The 19,934-nt window shown below is 38.8% G+C and overlaps 1 protein-coding gene across 2 annotated transcripts in view; it reads left to right on the top strand.

Annotated features, from left to right (window-relative positions):
- PAXBP1 (PAX3 and PAX7 binding protein 1) overlaps positions 1–19,535 on the top strand; it is a 36,054-nt gene extending 16,519 nt beyond the window's left edge. Inside the window, exons 9-18 of one of the 2 annotated variants that reach the window (XM_004264518.3) lie at positions 2,137–2,236; positions 2,324–2,439; positions 4,315–4,514; positions 5,982–6,126; positions 6,818–6,939; positions 7,769–7,845; positions 8,207–8,273; positions 11,750–11,896; positions 13,553–13,707; positions 16,659–19,535. In XM_004264518.3, coding sequence (XP_004264566.1) covers positions 2,137–2,236; positions 2,324–2,439; positions 4,315–4,514; positions 5,982–6,126; positions 6,818–6,939; positions 7,769–7,845; positions 8,207–8,273; positions 11,750–11,896; positions 13,553–13,707; positions 16,659–16,776 — 1,247 coding nt within the window. In that variant the 3' untranslated portion in view covers positions 16,777–19,535. Of the gene's footprint in view, positions 1–2,136; positions 2,237–2,323; positions 2,440–4,314; positions 4,515–5,981; positions 6,127–6,817; positions 6,940–7,768; positions 7,846–8,206; positions 8,274–11,749; positions 11,897–13,552; positions 13,708–16,658 lie in introns of those variants that run through there. The other variant, XM_033418208.2, reaches the window with a different exon arrangement.
- The last annotated feature ends 399 nt before the right edge of the window (positions 19,536–19,934 follow it).

Genomic DNA, 19,934 nt, shown 5'->3' with positions numbered 1-19,934 from the left:
AATTACAGGTAATCATTGTACCTATGATGGGAAGTAATTTCCTTTTAAGTTAAACGGTTGGGTGAGCCATGCATTTCATCAAATGCTTTTTCCTGCCTATAATCTGTTCTTTACAATTTGGAGGTATTTACTTATATGGAATTTGAAGTAAGGGTTGAATGATGGATGTTAATTAGATTGATAGCTGCAAAGAAGTGAAAGGTAATGAGAAAGTGAAAAGTATTTTCCTAGAGGGAGTATTCATTAATTGCCAAACATTTGAGAAAAATTGCATGGGGTACTGAAGTATCGATTCTTTTTCTGATCTTTTTTTAAAGAAACAAAAATACAGCCAGAAATTCATTTGTTTAGATTTGTAAACACTTATCACAGTTACTGCATATAATTCTGACCGAAGTGAGGGAGGCTATCTCTCGAGTCATCTACTCTCTTATATCTCCCTCAATATATATTTTACAAAATCTGTAAATATAATAACATTTTAAGTATTTATTATAGTAGAGAATTTTCTTTAAAATATTTCTTTAATGAAGGGTAGCTCTTAAAGAGGCAGGAATCATTTCTGTAGTTTGGGACTTTTTAGCCAATTCATCTATGGTGTGTAGTGGAGTTCCAGTTGAGGTAGAGCTGGGGCATTTTGTTTACTGATCTTTTTTTGTAATTTGAACTCTGGAACATACTTCCTAATATCCAAGCTATTTTGGAATATGAATGAAAAATTCAGTAAAAGAGTCAACTTTTAAAAGTAGTAGGATCTAGGATAGTTAGGATACACCGAAGTGGATACCAGCTCATTTTTGGTTTTATTTTTCCTGTTGTTGCTATCAGTGACACATCTTTGATATCAGGAAAAAAACTATGGAAAAGCCTTAAATTGACGTCTTTCATTTTGCACGTGATCTCCCCCTCCCCCGCCACCACCCTTTGGGTTTTGTGCTTCTCGTTACTATCCCACGTAATACAGAATATCTCCGTAGCGTAGAACTTAAATGTAGACATGAGGAAGCGTCACAGACAGATGTTTGCCCCACTCTTCCTTCTACCCTAGGCAAGAGATTCGAAGATTCTTCTCTGGAGAAAGAGAGTGGGTCCAGAGAAAAGACTATAACATCTGGGGGCCCCAACAGAAAGTTGACTTGTACCCGGGATCTGATGGAGATGCCCCTGCTAGACAGCTCCCACCTACATCCACGAAACTTCCAGTCTCATTCTTACGTAGGAGGTAGTTAATGATCATGGTGATCAACACAAGCAGTTAGAACCAAAGGGACTGAGGAAACAAAGACAATGCAGGTGACGGGAGAAAATTTAAAACGTAATTGCTGTCCTCAGGGAGATGTTGGAAGGGATCCTACGCGTAGCACAAGTAGAGGATGCTATAGAAAAGGAATGTTCTAAGAAGAATAGCTGTATCTCAGAAACTAAACATGTGGTAAGTGAAATATAAATTTAAATAGGAAGGTTGAAAGCTAAAGCTAGAAAATTGCCCTAGAAATTAAAAAAAAGAGAGATGGGAAATAGGGGAAAAAAGAAATAAGGGAATTGTGCTTTGAAAGTAGGGTTTGAGAAAGCACAACTTGGTCCTATCAGATATGATTTTCAGTCTATATGTTGATTCTGCCCTTGTTCTTAAAATAGTAATAGAGAATAAATTTCTACAAAGAAAAATTAGAATGAAATAGAATAAATGATTAAACTCCTGCAACAAAGCTGTTTTTTCATCCTTCCTACTTGTGTCTCTGCTGTCATATCATTCAACATGTGATGCCTAAGTTCGTCCTTAAAAAAGTAATGTATTATTTTTCCCTTTACACAAGTAATTTAGATTTTTAATTTATTTGGTCATCATGATAGCATAAACTAGTTCTGTTACTTAGACATAAGAACAGGGATTAAGCCCATTTGCATTTGTGTAGTGTTGTTGAACTCTCCATTTATTTTTCTCTTCCTTTTCGTGGGAACACAGATTAATACTGAGATTTGCTCTAAACTAGAAAACTGTCCAGTTTATCGGTTACTGCAGAATCCTGCTGTTGAGATTAGAAAGCAGTCTATCATTATGGCTTATTCTGTGCAAACTCTTTCCTCAAGATTGCTGAAGGAAGGCTTTTAATTTTAACCATCGTTGTTTTACAGATAAAGCTCTGATGGCGCCAAATCTTGATTCCTTTGGACGAGATCGGGCACTGTATCAAGAGCACGCAAAACGGCGGATTGCAGAACGGGAGGCCAGAAGGTAATTCTACAGACGCTTGCTGTTGGTTTGTTTGTGAAGGGAGGAGTCTCTTTTATCTGGTTTGGGAACTTGATATTTGTTATTTAGGACTCGTCGTAGACAAGCCAGAGAGCAAACCGGTAAGATGGCAGATCACCTTGAAGGCCTGTCCAGTGATGACGAAGAAACATCTACAGATATTACAAATTTCAATCTGGAAAAAGGTTAGACATTTATTTGGAAATGAGATTCACTGTCAATGTGCTTTCTCCTTGGCTGTGGTTTCTACCATGAAATAATTTGAAGTTTTGTGGCCTCTGCTTTAGAACTAGGCACTCTGGTTTAATTATTAAAACTCGCACCCATTTTTATTGAGGAGTTCTCAAAATTAGGGGTAACACTTTGTTGTGGGGTTCATCTAGTACTTGCATTATAAATGATATCACTCTTTGAATCACAGAATTTTAAAAGTGACAAGAAAATGTTTCAGATCCCAGGGGCAGCCCTAATGCAGCCTGTCTGGTCTAGAAAGGTAAAGGTTGGCAGTAGGGCATTCAGCCCTGAAGGGAATTCCTGATTTGGGGAGCCCCGAATAATTCAGTCAAGAGGAATAGTTAGTTCTGTTACATGAAGACCTTTCCAGAAGGATCCCCAAGTAAAAGTCTTTATTTCCCACCACTGGCTGTGATTATTTGGAATTGTAGTGACTGCGAGCCCTTTGGAACTTAGTTGGATAAGCTTATTTTTTTCTCCCACTCTTTTTACAGTGAACATTTCCAAACATATGGAAAACTGCAAGGAATAGCACAGTGATCACCCATATACACCTGTCACCCATATTCAGCAGTTCTTACCGTCGTTTAGCCAAGTTTGCTTTGGATTTGTGTGTGTTTTGCTGAAACATTTGAAATTAACTTACGGACATCGTGGCACTTCCCTCTAAAAACTTTAACATCTTTAATGTCTTCTTTAAAAAAAAAAAAAAAAGGATGCTTTTCTACCTAACTGCCACACTGTTGTCACACCTGCGAAAATTACCTAGAAGTTTTAGTATCATGTCTGCATTCAGTTTTCCTCCGTAACAGCCCCCCGCCACCCCGCCCAGAATTCCTGGGACCGTTTCTGTTACTCTGTATCTTCTAAACCTGGATCCACACAAGGTTCCTGCATCACACTTGGTTGTTACATCTTTTTATGTAGAATTAGTGAATATCATGATACCTTATGCACATACACACACCCCTTTCTTTATTTGTTTAAGACATTAACTTCCTGAAGAGACCAGGCCACTTATCTTGTAAAACGTCCTACATTCTAAATTTGTCTGTTTCCTCATGGTTTTAACTTGTTCTTCCAGTCGCTATATTTCTTGTAAACTGGAAGTTAAGTCTTGATTAGATTCAGGTTAAAGCTTTTTTGGCAAGAATACTTCACACAAGATGCTGTTACCAGCATGATACCAGATGGCAAATGTTAGGTTGCCCACTATTAGTGGTGTTAAGATGGGTCTTGAGAAGCAGGTTGTCACGACTTGGTCTCCTCGTTATAAACAGTCTGCTGTCCCAAGTCCTATGGAGCGTTAAATAACCTTTTACTTAAAGATCCTAGCATCCATTGCTGATTCCTGTCTATGTCAGTTATTGCAGTCACCAACAGACTTTGAAAGAAGAGATATGATTGGTCACTGATAATGATACTACACATCTGTTATTTACGTGGTGATTTGTGGGCTGAAGAGCTGGATAACAGAGTTTGTACTTTCTGCAGTTACTCACAGTTACTCTTCCATGGTGCTTGAAATTTGAACTGAGTTTTTGGGGACAGGTGTTATTTAGACTGTGGTGACAGATAATAGTACATATTGGAACTATGCAAAACGGAGACTACCTGCACTGTGGTTTGCATGATAGACGTTTGGAACCTAAACTTACCTCTGGTTCTTTTCTTTTAAGTTGCAGTTAACAATTATTCCTTTGCTAATGAGCCTATCTTATTGATACTCAAGCTACAAAGAAAACACTGAAGATATTTGAACTGTGTTTTTTCTACTGCATACTAAGTTTTGATTCTCTGTGGGGTTTTGTTGTTGTTGTTTTTAGATCGCATTTCAAAAGAGTCCAGCAAGGTATTTGAAGATGTCCTTGAAAGTTTCTGTTCAATCGATTGTATTAAATCCCAGTTTGAAGCATGGCGTTCAAAATACTACACATCCTACAAGGATGCTTACATCGGCCTTTGCTTGCCAAAGTTGTTCAACCCCCTCATAAGGCTGCAGCTTCTCACTTGGACTCCTCTTGAGGTGAGTGGCTTCTATCACTGTTGAAAAGCAATATACTGGACTTCCCTGGTGGCGCAGTGGTTAAGAATCCATCTGCCAATGCGGAGGACATGGGTTCGAGCCCTGGTCCGGGAAGATCCCACATGCCACGGAGCTACTAAGCCCATGCGCCACAACTGCTGAGCCTGAGCTCTAGAGCGTGCAAGCCACAACTACTGAAGCCCGCGCACCTAGAGCTCATGCTTCGCTACAAGAGAAGCCACCACAATGAGAAACCCATGCACCACAATGAAGAGTAGCCCGCACTTGCTGCAGCTAGAGAAAGCCCGCACACAGCAAGACCCAGTGCAGCCATAAATTTAATTAATTAATTTTAAAAAAACAAAAACAACACTTTCTTCTAAAAGAAAAAAAAAAGCAATATACCGTGATGCCTTGGGCAATTGTAACCTCAAAGCTAGAGATGTAAGCCTCAGCAAAGTGTTTTTCAGGGGAGATGGGTCACCCACAGGGCTATAATTGACACATTATCACTGGGCATAATCTTACGATCTTTCCTTTTATGTTCTGTCCCTTCTCAAGAGAACTATCTCTTGCTTTTCGATTTTTATACAGTGTCTTTCTCAGTCAATTAAAATTACATGTAGTGACGCTGAGATATGAACATGAATGAATAAGAACTTGGTTCTTTGATTCCAGGAAAACAGAACATCATGGGAAAGCTCAATGAGGAAGATGTGAAATGGGACCCTGAACTAAGTCAGTGGTGATGGAAATCAGGAGGATGAGATAAACTGATAGATTTAAGAGGTGGAATCAATAGGACCTCTTTGGCTGTTGCATAAGGGAGGAAACTCAAATTGTCTGTTTACATGTAGTGGTCATGCTTATGATACGGTTTTGGAAGTTACCAACATATGGATGGAGCCGTGGGCATGAATGAGATGGGCTGGGTTGAATATGTGAACTGTAATGAAAAGAAGACTGAGGTTGAAGCCCTGAAAACAAGAGGAAAGAAATCTAAGCTCTGGGAACCATTCAGCTCCCAGCTCCTGATTGCTCTTTGCCAGACCTTGTGGAGTCCCACCCTGTGCATGTGTTTCTCAGTGTCCAGCAGAGGCTCAGGGACACTTGTGTGCATCTGGGAGCTCTCCTTCCGTGTAGCTCCTTCCTCTGCCCCACAGCTTCTAGCGTTCCAGCCTTCCTGAGCTTAGATTGTCTCCTAACTCAGCAGGACTGCTCTGCTTGCAGTTGCCTACCCTGATCTCCTCTTCTGACCAGGAGCTCACCTCATTTGATTCCGTTCTTTCAGGGGTCATAGTCCTATACTGCCTGTGGTCCATTGTCTGAAAATAGATGTTTTATATATTTGTCCAGTTTTTAGTTTATGACTGAAGGCTAAATCCAGTTCCTGTTACTCTTTTCATGACTGGAAGCAGAAATAGCCACTATTTTAAATGTTTGGGTAACCTTTTAACTATTTTCTAGGCAAAATGTCGTGACTTTGAGAATATGCTGTGGTTTGAATCTTTGCTGTTTTACGGTTGTGAAGAGCGAGAGCAAGAAAAAGATGATGTAGATGTTGCACTGTTACCTACCATTGTGGAAAAGGTGATTCTCCCTAAACTAACAGGTAGAGATTACTGAATTGAACATTCACACACATTGGGTTTTTCAAATCTATTTTTAGGAGTTTTTAATCAGAACATATTTTCTCATAGAAATTATGTTATTAATAATAAAGTTACCACCAGACCCAGAGATGGCTAAAGGGTACCTATCTTTTAACTTGGGACTTAAAGACCACCTTGGGGAGGGCCTGGAATTGGGGGCAGTAATTGATCCACAGGCAAATTTCAGGCTCTTAAGGACTGCCTGAAGCAAAACTGAGTACATAGTTTCAGGGGGGATATGCCTTTTTCTGGGGAGCAGTTTCATTACTTTCATCCATTTCTCACAAACAAATTAGGAATTGTTGACACAGGGACCTATTTAAAATATTGATATTAAAAATAAAGCTCAAGTTCAGTTGGAAATTCTTGTTGCTGGCACAGCATCTCCTAGGATACAGAAATCCTGCTTTCCCGAATCTTTATTTTCACCAAGAAGCAGAAAATCATAGGAATCTGTCCCCTCGCCACATGCGCCTAATCTTCAACATTCCCGCGGTTAAGAGGACAAAGAAGACTGAAGCTTACACTCTAGAGGAAGAAAAAAGTCATGATTGGCGTTTCTAAGTTGGGGACTGCTTGACATCAGATTCAAGTCAGCAGCAGTTTACTTCTGTATCTCAGTACATTCTGCTTTTTTTTTTCCCTTAATAGTGATAGCTGAAAATATGTGGGACCCCTTTTCTACAACACAGACTTCAAGAATGGTTGGAATTACTCTAAAATTAATAAATGGGTATCCTTCAGTAGTGAATGCAGAAAACAAAAATACACAGGTAATTTAATTATTATCTATGAAAGGTTTTTTAATTTTTTTTTAATTTATTATTTTGCCTTCTCCTTTCCCTTTGAAAATGAGCAAGAGTTGAGAGAATGAGTGGTTATATTCTGAGCCAGCGAGAAAATCTGATTCTCCCACTTGAGGCATCTGTCCTTTATAGCCTGAAATATACAAAATTTGAGATAGTAGTTTTTAGTTTCAAAATATCGATTGGGAAAGATGATGTAATTGGTCTAGATAGCCTCTCGTTTGTACTGTTTTCACCCTCCTCACCACCCCACCCCCATTCTCAATCGGACTAATCACACATCCCTTGAAGACCTGTATTTTTTTCGGGAAAAGAAAAACTACTGGAATGGGTAACAATTGATAATTTAAATGCTGAAACATTTAAATAGCATGTAAAATAATGAGGTATTGTTTTATAAAGTTTCAGAACTTCAGATTGCCACTGCCTGCACTGAACATTCTTATGAGCTATTTAGATGTGAGAAAGTACTCCTTATCATTGTTTTATTTTCGCTGACCTCATTTTGAGAGGAACCAGATTATAGGTCTGATCTTAAATCTTTATATAGTAGATTAAGAGGTTGGAAGATTTCTAAATGGCTTTATTGCTTGGTTATTCATGAGGGCTGAACGAAGAGTAAGTAGTAAATCTTAAAGACCTTAGAACCTTCAGTGGGGAAAGTTAAAAAATTTGAGATGCTGTTCACTCAAAATTGAATACTCTGTATGATTTGGAATATTGCTTATTTTTATTTACTAAAATTTAACTTTGATCATAACCCTTATTAATGCATGATCTATTTTTAACTCCTTAGGTGTACCTAAAAGCACTTCTATTGAGAATGAGAAGAACTTTAGATGATGATGTATTCATGCCCTTGTATCCCAAAAAGTAAGTAACTCCTAAGAACATTAAAGATGATAATATTCTCCATTATTTTTCAGAGAAGACTTCTTAAACTCCGGAAAACTAAGCATAGCTTGAAATACAAGCTTTACCTACATAGTATAAACGTGTAGCCCAAAGAGAGTGGCTCAGTGGGGAAATTGCTCCCTTACGCGGCATAACCCTTAGTGTCTCACAGTAAATTGCCGTTACCTTTTAAAATTACCTTCTGGAATACAGTTGTTTGGAAATTTGAAGAATTAGTTAACTTCTTATGTTCACCCCTTTTACTTACAGAAATCTTCTAGGAATCAGATGGCATTTATCACACAACTTTGATCATGATGTGTTTCTCTTTTTTTCTTAGTGTCTTGGAAAATAAAAATTCTGGGCCTTACTTGTTTTTTCAACGACAGTTTTGGTCTTCAGTTAAGGTACGTGTCTGTAGGCTATCTAAAAGACTTCAGATTTTGTTGGACTTCATACAAACTAATTTTATTCCAAAAGTTTATTCAGGTTTGATGTTTGCAGAGGTGAAAATGTATTCTGAGTTCCAGTAAGGTCCAAACTAGCCAACAAGATGCCTTACTAAACCACAGCAAGGAGAGTACCAGATACTCTCTAAGTTGCGGAAATATAGCACTGAATTAAGATAGAAGTAGAGCCTTCATGGCGTTTATAACCACGCTCAATTGGCAGTAGCAAATAAGTAATCTCAGGTGTGATGAGTTTTGAAAAAAAATTCAAAGTTGTATGGGAGCATATGACAAGGGTCACAAATACCTTGACAGATGAGTCACAGAAGATTCCCTTCCACCCTGAGGAAGTGATATTTAGGTTATTACTTGGCCCTGAGGTAAGGGAGAGCAGGGTATACTAGAACTGAGAAAAGACCAGGATGGCTAGAGTTAGGGAAGAGATGAGCAGTTCAGATGATAGGGCAGCTCTAATTTACATGTAGACATGTAACCACTCCCTAAATCAAGATGTATAATGCTTCCATCATCTCCCCCAGATTCCCCATGCCCCTTTGTAGTCAAGCCCACCCCTACAACCTGGCCACCCCTTCTTATTGTCCTGTAGTTTTCTTTATGAGAATGTCTTAGGAATAGAATTACATACTAACTAGCCTTTTGAGTCTGGCTTCATTCACGTAACAGAATGCATTCGTGATTTACCAGTGTTGTCTTGTGTTCACTCCTTTTTATTGCCAAGTAGTATTCCATCGTATGGTGGATATCCCACAGGATTTTTTTGTTTTGTTTTTTATCCATTCCCCAATTGAGGGACACTGGATTGTTTCCAGTTTGGAGTAATTATGAATAAACCTGTTTGCACACAGGTTTTTCTGGGTATATATGATTTCATCACTTGGGTAAATACCTAGGCAAAGCTGTTTTCTAAACCAACAATATATTAGCGTTCTAGTTATTCTTCTTTCTCACCACTCACCACACTTGGTATCTTCAGGGTTTTTATTTTTTTTAAGTCATTCTCCTAGATGTATAGTTGTGTCTTGTTATTATTTTAATTTGCATTTTCCTAACAACTGATGATGTTGAGCATGTTTCCTTTTTTTCCCTCTTTTTTATAAATAAATTTATTTATTTAATTTATTTATTTTTGGCTGTGTTAGGTCTTCGTTGCTGCTTGCGGCTAGCGGGGGCTACTCTTCGTTGCAGTGCGCAGGCTTCTCATTGCAGTGGCTTCTCTTGTTGCAGAGCATGGGCTCTAGGCACACGGGCTTCAGTAGTTGTGGCGCACGGGCTTAGTTGCTCCGCAGCATGTGAGATCTTCCCGGACCAGGGCTTGAACTCATGGCATGTCCCCTGCATTGACAGGCGGATTCTTAGCCACTGTGCCACCAGGGAAGCCCAGGCATGTTTTCATGTGCTTACTTGCCATTTGTATATGTTCTTCGATGAAGTATCTGTTCAAATCTTTTGCCCATTTTTAAAAATTGGGTTTTCTTATTATTGAGCTTTGAGTTTTGTTTTCTTGAAAATATCAGATATCATGATCTGCAAAGAGTTTTTCCCCCCAGTCTGTGTCTTAACAGTGTTTCAGAGTGCAGAAGTTCTTCATTTTGATGAAGTCCAACTTATTATCTTTTCCTGTTATGAGTTGTGCTTTAGGTGTTGCATCTAAGAAATCTTTGCCTAATACAAGGCCACAGAGTTTTTTTCCTATCCTTTCTCCTAGACATTTCATAGTTTTAGGTTTTACATTTAAGTCTGTGATCCATTTTGAGTTAATTTTTATATAGGGCATGAGGCCTTGACGTTCCTTTGTCCCAGCACAGTTTGTTGAAAAGACTATCCTTTTTAAAATTAAATTGCTTTTGTTCCTTTGCTGAGAATCATTTGCTCTTATATGGGTTGTGGAAGCGTTTTTGTAGGGAAGTGACATGAAAATATTGCCCTTTTTAACATATTCTGGCTTCTTTTTGGGGATAATGAAATGAAGTAGGTGAGGATAGTAATGATGAAAATGGAAATTAGTACTTATTACATATTTACTGTGTGCCAAGCACTGCAGCACACATTATCTCATTGAATCCTCACAGCAGCCCTATGAGCTTGACTCTGCTGATGGGACAGTGAGGCACAGAATAACCTGCCCAGGCTCATCCATTTGTTAAGTGGCAGAGATGGGAGTCTAACTCAGGCCAGTCAAACTCTTGAGCAGCTCTTCTCAGCTGGGTTTCTGTGGAAGAATTAATACCTGATGCCCTAAGGCCTCCATTGCGTATGCAGCTAGAATGGTACTAGCTTGTACCATCCTTGGGAAAATTATGTAAGGAGTCACTCAGATCATTTTCTGTAGGTTTTAGTTCTCTCACAGAGCCCTGCTGGAGGAGAACTAGACCAGCGCTGTTGCTCGTGGTCAGTTGAATAACTGCAGGGCCCACAAAGAGATGACGGCAGCTTCGATCAGGGGCATGGCGGCAAGGACTGAGAGAGAGGCACAGAATGGGGAGAGGTGGGGTTCGACAGCTTGAGGGCGAGGTCGAGAATGACAAGGCTCATGTAGGCTCTGGCTCGATGGAATTGTTGGATAGCGTTGCCATTTCCTAAGATGAGAAATACTGGGAACTTAGAATTTTATGGTGGAATGGGTGGGGGCTTCCATTTTATATGTATTGAGCTTAAGTAGTTCCGATATCCAGGTTCATGAAGTCTGGTAAGCATGCAATGTGGTAGTCAAAAAAAGAATTTCCATCTTTTTGCAGGGTCACAGGACTGGTTTAGGCATGATTTTCAAGGGAGGACATTTATCTAAGAATCATCATTTGCCCACCAGTACTTTCTGTTATGATGGGAAATGGTCTGTATCTGCATTGTCCACTATAGTAAACACTAGCTCCACGTGGCTATTTAAATTTTAGTTAACCTCAGTCATTATCAGAAATATTCAGACCCTTCAAAACTGCTTATTAGTGCTTTGGCAAGACATGGTCCAGGGTATTTCATAAGGTGTTTTATTGTGTAAGTAATTTACTTTGTACTTAACTGCTTTACATTGCCTCTCAATTTTTTTTCCTTCTCAAAAAACCAAACTTTTAGTAATAGAAATCAGATTTGTGGTTGCCACAGGTGGGGAGTTGTGGGGAGATTGGATAAAGGGGGATCAAAAGGTACAGACTTCCAGTTGTAAGATAAGATAAGTTCTGGGGATGTAATGTACAACATGGTGACTGTAATTAACAATAGTGTATTGTATATTTGAAAGTTGCTAAGAGAATAGAAAAAAGATTTGTAACTGCGTGAGGGGAAGGATGTTAACTTCTGGTGATTATTTCACAATATATATTTAAATCATTTTGTTGTATGCCTTAAACTTACACAATGTTACATGTCAATTATATCTCAATAAAACTGGGGGAAAATAATTTTCTTCTTCTTTCTAGCTCTTAGGGAATTTTCTTCAATGGTATGGCATTTTCTCAAACAAAACTCTTCAGGAATTATCAATAGACGGTTTATTAAATAGATACATTCTCATGGCTTTTCAGAATTCAGAATATGGCGATGACAGCATCAAAAAAGCCCAAAATGTGAGTTAAATGACACATATTGTAGTTTTTAAAGCATACGAGTTAAGATGGATTAAGTTTTCCTTGTTTGAAGAGATTTGAGAATTTCATGAAAACCCCTTTGATTATCGAAGTTGGTATAATGTTGACAATCTCCCCTTAGCATTTTTTACATAAAACGTTGTACTGTTATATATGTGTATATTTGTCCTTCTATCCATCTATCTGTATCAATATTTTTATAGGTATTAATAAAAGTTTTAATTTGGGGATAATTTTTTAACAGTTGAATGAATGCTATTTTAAGTGTTACTAAAGAAATGGTCTCTTCTCTCATTTAAGAAATAATTTTAGTTAATTTTTTTTTACTTCATATACATGAGTTATACAGTTTTGATAATTTTTTAAACTATTTTTTAAACAATCATATGATTAAAGAAAATGTGCAAGTACAGTACAGTTTTTCGACCTAACCACATCAGAGTAATTCTCTGACATGATACTCCCTCACCCTCAAATAGTTTTGTGTCTGTTTCCTATAAACATGGATTTTCTTGTACACGATTACAATATGACCATCAACATCAGGAAATTAACATTTATATATTACTGTCACCTAATCCTTAGGCCCCTTTTCACGTTTTATCAGCTATCTCAATAATATCCAAAGGAACTGGCAAAAGAAATTCCCAGATCATCCTTTGCATTTAATTGTCATGTCTCTTTAGTCTCCTTTAATCTGGAAGAGTGCTTGATTCCTTGACCTTCATACCTTCTGAAGATGATAAGCCAGTTATTTTGTAGAATGTCCCTCAATTTGGGTTTGTCTGATATTCTCTCATGAATAGATTCAGATTTTGCATCTTTGTCAGGAATTGTCCTAGACTTCATTAGTGTGAGTCCCTTCAAGTTGACCTCTGTGACCTTGTGGCATGTCCTCTAATTTGGGGGGAGCACTTTCTTGCTTTCTGGCACATGATGTTCCAGGCTTATCTTGTACCTGCTTGGCCCAGCTCTGGAATCAGTTGTTTCTCCAAGCATCCCTGGGTTCTTTGGTGGGGAGCTGTCTCTACCCACTGGCTGCTTTCTCCCGGGGGGGAAACAGCCTCCCCTTGCTCGGGTTTTGGTACCCCATGCCAGGTTGCCACCATGCCCTGTTCGCATCCTGCTTGGGCTCTTGCCCTAGGCTGCCCCTCCGGTGTGATGCTCTCTTCACTTCTCTGGGCCAGCACGGCTCCTACTGCCAGCAAGGATGCCTACTTACTGAATTGTTTGGCACGGGGAGAGGCTGCAGTTTGGTACTTATGCTATACATGTTTTTACATCAAAAGCTGCTGATCAAAGGACAGTTCAGTTCATTTAGGGCTTTCTGGAAGACTGGAAAATGAAGCAATTGGTTATCAATCTTATGTCCCTAATTTACTTAAATATTGGAGAAATTATTTATCTTTTGCTTTGAGTGTCTATATATTGAAGTTTAAAATTAGGGTATATCTAGGTGTATTTGTATAGTTTATGTAGAAAATCAGGTTTAAAAGAATATCCCTTCTAAGTAATTAGTTATATGTTGCTCAATAATAGCAAGTCTTCTAGTTAAATACATTATACGCATTATCTAGACTCAGCTTTTAGATGCTTTATTTTTGTTTTAACTGTTTACATCTTTCTTCTTCATAGGTGATCAGTTGTTTCCCCAAGCAGTGGTTCATGAATCTGAAAGGAGAAAGAACTATTTCTCAGTTAGAAAACTTCTGTCGATACCTTGTACACTTAGCAGATACAATTTACAGAAACAGTATCGGGTGCTCTGATGTGGAAAAAAGAAATGCAAGGTAATTATTTGTAATTAAAGAATGAAACAGTGATCTAGAGTCTTTAGTTGTTAGGTTTAGTATTATTAAAATGTTTTCAGTAGAGACATGGTTATCTTTTACTTTAATTTTTATTTTATTTTGATTCTTTTCTTTCTTTTTTTTAAAATTAATTAATTTATTTAGTTTTGGCTGCTCTGGGTCTTTGTTGTTGCGCGCGGCCTTTCTCTAGTTGCAGAGAGCGGCAGCTACTCTTCGTTGCGGTGCGCAGGCTTCTCATTGTGGTGGCTTCCCTTGTTGCAGAGCACAGGCTCGAGGCACCTGGGCTTCAGTAGTTGTGGCTCGCAGGCTCTAGAGCGCAGGCTCAGTAGTTGCGGCGCACGCACAGCCTTAGTTGCTCTGCGGCCTGTGGGATCTTCCCGGACCAGGACTTGAATCCATGTCCCCTGCGTTGGCAGGCAGACTCTTAATCACTGTGCCACCAGGGAAGCCCTATATTTTACTTTAAATTGTAAACATTGACTTAGTATTGATAAACCTACCAAAAATACACATTATTTTTTTCATTTTTGCAACTTTTACCTAATCTTTTTTCAATATTTTATTTATGAAGATATTAAGGGAAGATTTCTGGTAAGTGAATCATTGCTTTTTCTGTCTCCTCCCTTGAATAATTGGGGAAATCTCAGGCTCTTAGAATGTCATGGATCTTGGTCTTTGGAGGTTCATTTTACAGATACAAACCCTAGAAAAGATAGCCACTGAAGCCCAAAGTATATTGAAGGTTATATCTCAATTTTGAGATGTTTGTGCTCTATGTTGAGTTTTTCTATATCCGTATCATAGACTAAGTCATCACTCATGGTTTATGGGGAGCAGCTTATACATATTTTTTTTTTTTTTTTTTGCGGTACGCGGGCCTCTCACTGTTGTGGCCTCTCCCGTTGCGGAGCACAGGCTCCGGACGTGCAGGCTCAGCGGCCATGGCTCACGGGCCCAGCCGCTCCGCAGCATGTGGGATCTTCCCGGACCGGGGCACGAACCCGTGTTCCCTGCATCGGCAGGTGGACTCCCAACCACTGCGCCACGAGGGAAGCCCTATACATATTTTTTATCAAGGTTTCAAGGAAGGAATGAACAAACCATTACCCCTTTTCCAGTACATTGTCTTGGGTATTCATGGAATTTGGGGGTAGATCTCTAGCATAAAAAGTAAGTAGTAGTAATAATAACAACTAGTACCACCATTTGGAAGAATTTTTATTTTTGTTTTGTTTTTCGTTTTTTTTTTTTTTTGGTTTTTTTTTTGGCCACACTGCATGGCTTGTGGGATCTTAGTTCCCAGACCAGGGATTGAACCCAGGCCCACCACAGTGAAAGCGCCGAGTCCTAACCACTGGACCACCAAGGAATTCCCAAAGACGAATTTTATTTTTTAAAGTTTCATTTCATATATTCTTCCTAATGTCAGAGTTTCATTTTCATTTTGATCACACCATTAGTCATACCCCCTAACAAAATCTTTTTCTTTTCCCCTGTTCCCCTTCCAGGAAAAAGAACCTTATTTTCTTGAGAGAAAATTTGCTATCTTTTATAATAAAATTAAAGGCAAAGTAGATAGTAAATACTTCAGTGGTTAAAAAAAAATCTTTGCCAGGTGATTTTGGGGTTTTTTTTTTTGGCCACACTGTGTGGCTTGTGGGGTTTTAGTTCCCCGACCAGTGATCGAACCCAGGCTCTTGGCAGTGAGAGCTTGGAGTGCTAACCTCTGGACCACCAGGGAATTCCCTGGTTTATATTTTTATTTCATCCTTACCATGTCATTTTGCTGTTGGTTGTTATTTATTGGCGCTAATATTTCTTCTCAATGTGTTGTTTTTTACTAGATAAATCCTATTCACTTCACTTTTTTTTAAACTTTGATTTATATATGTAACAGTGTTTTTGTTTGGGAGTAAGTATCAACAAACACTATTTACTTTTCTATGGAAAAGAATTTCAGCAGCTGTTTAAGCACCTGCTGTGTGCAGTGCACATAAAGTAGGTTCCACTTTATGAGTGTGAGTCACAAAATCTTAAAAATTATAATCCTTCCCTAAAAGGTGCTTACTACAATTTTGTAGAGAAGAGACAGCTAATAATGTCACATTGTGTGTTGTTTCTCACAAGTGGTTCAAACTATTGTAAATGTTAAAAGTAGTTCCTGGCAGCATCACCTGGGAGCTTTGTTAGAAATGCAAATTCTCAGGCCCCGCTCCAGACCTACTGAACAGAATTCTGAAGGTGGGGCCTGGTGATCTGTGTTTTAGCACTCTTCTAGGTAATCCTGATGTATGCTAAAATTTGAGGATTACTGAGAATGACTTCTAGCTGGGTGATAAAAGAAGCCAGGTTGGGCTTCCCTGGTGGCACAGTGGTTGAGAGTCCGCCTGCCGATGCAGGGGACATGGGTTCGTGCCCCGGTCCGGGAAGATCCCACATGCCGCGGAGTGGCCGGGCCCGTGAGCCATGGCCGCTGAGCCTGAGCGTCCGGAGCCTGTGCTCCGCAAGGGGAGAGGCCACAACAGTGAGAGGCCCGCGTACCGCAAAAAAAAAAAAAGCCAGGTTATACTTTATTAGTGAATTTTGGAGGAGTGGCAATTACTCTGGCTCTTGGTGGGTTGGTCATGAATACCCACGAATATAATTTGTGTTCCAGGTGTACTCTAGGAGAGCTGGGACTCTGGTTTGGGAAGGAATGGAAGGCAGAGCTCTGAAGTAGTTAAGTTAGGCAATAGAGTGCTTTCTCTCCTTTCTCGGTATTAATGAAAATCATGGATCTGAATGAGATTTTGGGGTGTTTTTAGTTTTGAAAATGCGTCCTCTGTTTCTGGGTATTTAAACATGGGCGGGTTTTTTTTTTTTAATATGGACAATTTTTTTTTCCCACATGCTGTAACCTGCTGATCCGTGTTTCCTTTTTTCTCCTTTAGGGAAAACATAAAACAGATAGTAAAACTCCTTGCAAGTGTTCGAGCTCTGGATCACGCTATGTCTGTTGCAAGTGACCACAATGTGAAAGAATTTAAGTCTTTGATCGAAGGAAAATAGATCTATGAGACTGAAAAGAAGCCTATTTGTTCTAATACCATTCCCAATGTAAAAATTTTGTATATATGTAAAGTTTCTTAAACTGTAAAATATTGACTCTTGTTTTAATACAAAGAACATTATTAATATTCAATACTGTGTCTTTAAATGCGATTTCTTCAGAATGAAATGAATTCAGATTATTTCTAGGAAGTCTGTGAATGGTTTCCTTAACTGCCTGTCATACTTTGTTTACAGAAGTATTTTATATGGTCATTTAAATTAACTCTCTCAGCTAATTGTTCTCTGTAAACAATGTGTGCAGTGTATATTGTATAATTATGCATATATATATATATATATTTATACCACCATGGAGTTACTTTCACACTGGAAATTTGTGGTGTTTTTCTACAGAGTAAGCCTTTTAACAGCAGAAAATTATTCAGTAGCAAATTGTCTTAGGGAAATTACTACACTGTTGCAACAAAAGGGCTGGCAAGTGACTAAGTATTCGTCACCTTTTGGTTAGCAGTTGCTATCACCGTAGCTGTGCTGCCTTAAAATTGAGAGTTGAGTGTGGACTTAGTCATTGGTGAATGGTGAACTTTTCTTCCTTGAATTAGCATTACAGTCAACTGTACGTTTAATGTGAGCTCTAAATAAATATATGCAACATAGGTTTTTGAAAAGAACATAGAAGTTTCATTTTTGGAAATAATAGATCCACAACCTAATGCATGGTTTGGGGCTGACTCTCCTGTCTCATTCATGATTTTACTCCCTGACCAGCTTAAAAAAATACATGCATTTGGATTTTAGTAATCTAGCATTATATTTTAAATCTCACATATGTGAGTTATGATATGCAATAAAGAACACGCCTTGCTGATGAGCTACACCCAAGCAGTTTAATATCCATGGTCTTCTGTAATGTTTATACCATGTTGTAAATACTCAGAGAACTTGTTTTAAAGTTTATGCTTTCTGATTCTGTGATTTTCAAAAGAGGAACTTTTTGGAAATTAAGGACTATTGTTTGATAATTATATATGTAATTAAGCTTTAGCCAAGCATTAAATTAATTTTTAAATAGAACCTTTGTTTATTTGGCTGGCGACTAATTTTAGTTGGAGCATTTCAAATGACTAATATAGTGAGACTATTAGCATGTGTACCCTTGGTCAAGTCAAATAATATTTAGAACAGTGTCATGCACTCTAATTGCTCTGTCAATTTTATCTTTATTGTAGGATCATTGCTTATCCCTACAGATTCATTCTGGATGAATTCATTCTGGAGAAAGTGGCCTACTAAATAGAATTAAAATAGAACACTTATTCTCAACTTAAATGGACTAAAACATATAAACTCGCATATATATATGACATGCACATCATTTGTTTCTTAAATTTGTGTTTCCAAATGCACTGAACCGATTACTTTTCCTATATCTGCATTTAAGGACTCTTGAAGTAAACTCAGATTTTTCATCATGTGACATCCATCAGGCTGTTTTAGGAATGAGTTTGAACACCACGCTAGGACCTTGATGTCAGGTGAATTTAGCATAGAACTGTGCATGAAACAAGTGGTTTTCGTTTCACAACCCAAAGTTTTTTATTCCTGAAATAGCTAAAGGACATTCTTTCTTAGGAAGGAAATTGTCAAAAGATAAATTCAGAGAGTGACATTTTAATAAAGCTGAGGTTTTGTCTTTGCAGTTTTTTCTTTTGGCGCAGTCTTCCAAAATACTTCCAAAATAGATGAGGAAGATTTTTGAAAAGGAAAGTTACTTTATTGAGACAACGTAAACCATAGGCATAAGGAACTGTAACTGCTCTTCTACCAGGTGAGGATGGTGACCCATATCCTTATTGATGCCATGGTGTCCTGCATAGACCTGCAGCTCTGCCTGAGGGCTTTCTCTTGGCCTGTGCTACAGGCTGGAGTGTCCACTGCCTAATGTCCCTGGGAGCAACCCTCAGCCAAAGTAAGGAGGGGGGACGATAAATCCCCCAGTGCGTTAGTTCAGGTCATCTGGGGAGCAGTCTCTGAGATGGCGTTAGGTATATTGATACAAGAGATTTGGGGCAGGGAATAACAATGAGGGGCAAAGGAGAGGAGGCGGGAGGAGGCTGGGAGAGCCTTAGTGCTGAGAGGTCGTGAGGCAGGGAAGGAATTAAAGAAGGTGTCAGACATCAGTGCAGTTCGAAGAAAGTTCCAGCAAGGCTGACAGGGCCCTCAATACAAAGTTACGATTCTGAGGAGTTTCATGTCTCCAGGAGCTGGCCTGCCTTTGGACCCCACCATGCTCAGTAATTGGTGGAGAGCAGTTCTTGGGGAGCATGGCCTGTACAACCAGATTCTTGTAGAAAATCTAAGGCACAATTTCACATCTACCACACCAGCTTCCTAATCTCATAGGAAAACAGTTAGGTTTCACATCATCTCCCAGAGGGCTTCATTTGATTTGAACCATGGTTGTCTGCAGTGATAACCTCATCACCCAGAACTGGCCAAGAATTTCACAAGTCTTCAAGCAAGTACCTTCCTCATGAGAATATACTAAAATGTAGAGTTCCCTAATTGTTTTAAAGACAGGTTTATTGAGGTATGAGTTATAAACTGTAAAGTTTACCCTCTGTAAACATGTATAGTTCAGTGAGTGTGGACGAATGCCTAATTCTGTTTTAAATGCTAATTTCCCTTGAAATCATGAAATCCTCCTAAAAATGGTCAAATGTTTTAGAGCTGCAAAATACAATATGAAAACGTCAGTTGCTACATTGTAGTGGTTCTTTACGGTTACGGTAACTCTTCTGATTTCTAACATTGTAATATCCATATAGTAAAGGGAGTGTTGCCATTCCCTGATTGTGGCAAAGAACACTTTGGTCTGTGGTGTCAAGTAAATGAAAATGAGAACAATTAAACTTATCTATGGGTGTTAGGTTCACAGCTGCTGAGTGTGACTACAGATTTCCCAGCAAAAGCAGACAGGCTAAAAATTGTTACATGGAATTGGTATTGATAGGCAGTGTTGACTGGCCCATGGTCTGCTTCTGGACCTCCGGACCCCGGTAATTTGTACTGGCTTCCTCCCAGCCCTGTCGGTGCTAACTCTAGCAGAGGCTCAGAGGTTAGAGTCATCCTGTACAATGAGAATGCCAAGCACA

This window comes from Orcinus orca, chromosome 5, assembly GCF_937001465.1.
Source record: "Orcinus orca chromosome 5, mOrcOrc1.1, whole genome shotgun sequence".
Lineage (NCBI taxonomy): Eukaryota > Metazoa > Chordata > Mammalia > Artiodactyla > Delphinidae > Orcinus > Orcinus orca.
The sequence above is the reverse complement of the archived record's forward strand: the minus strand, read 5'-3'. Positions and strand labels throughout refer to the sequence as shown.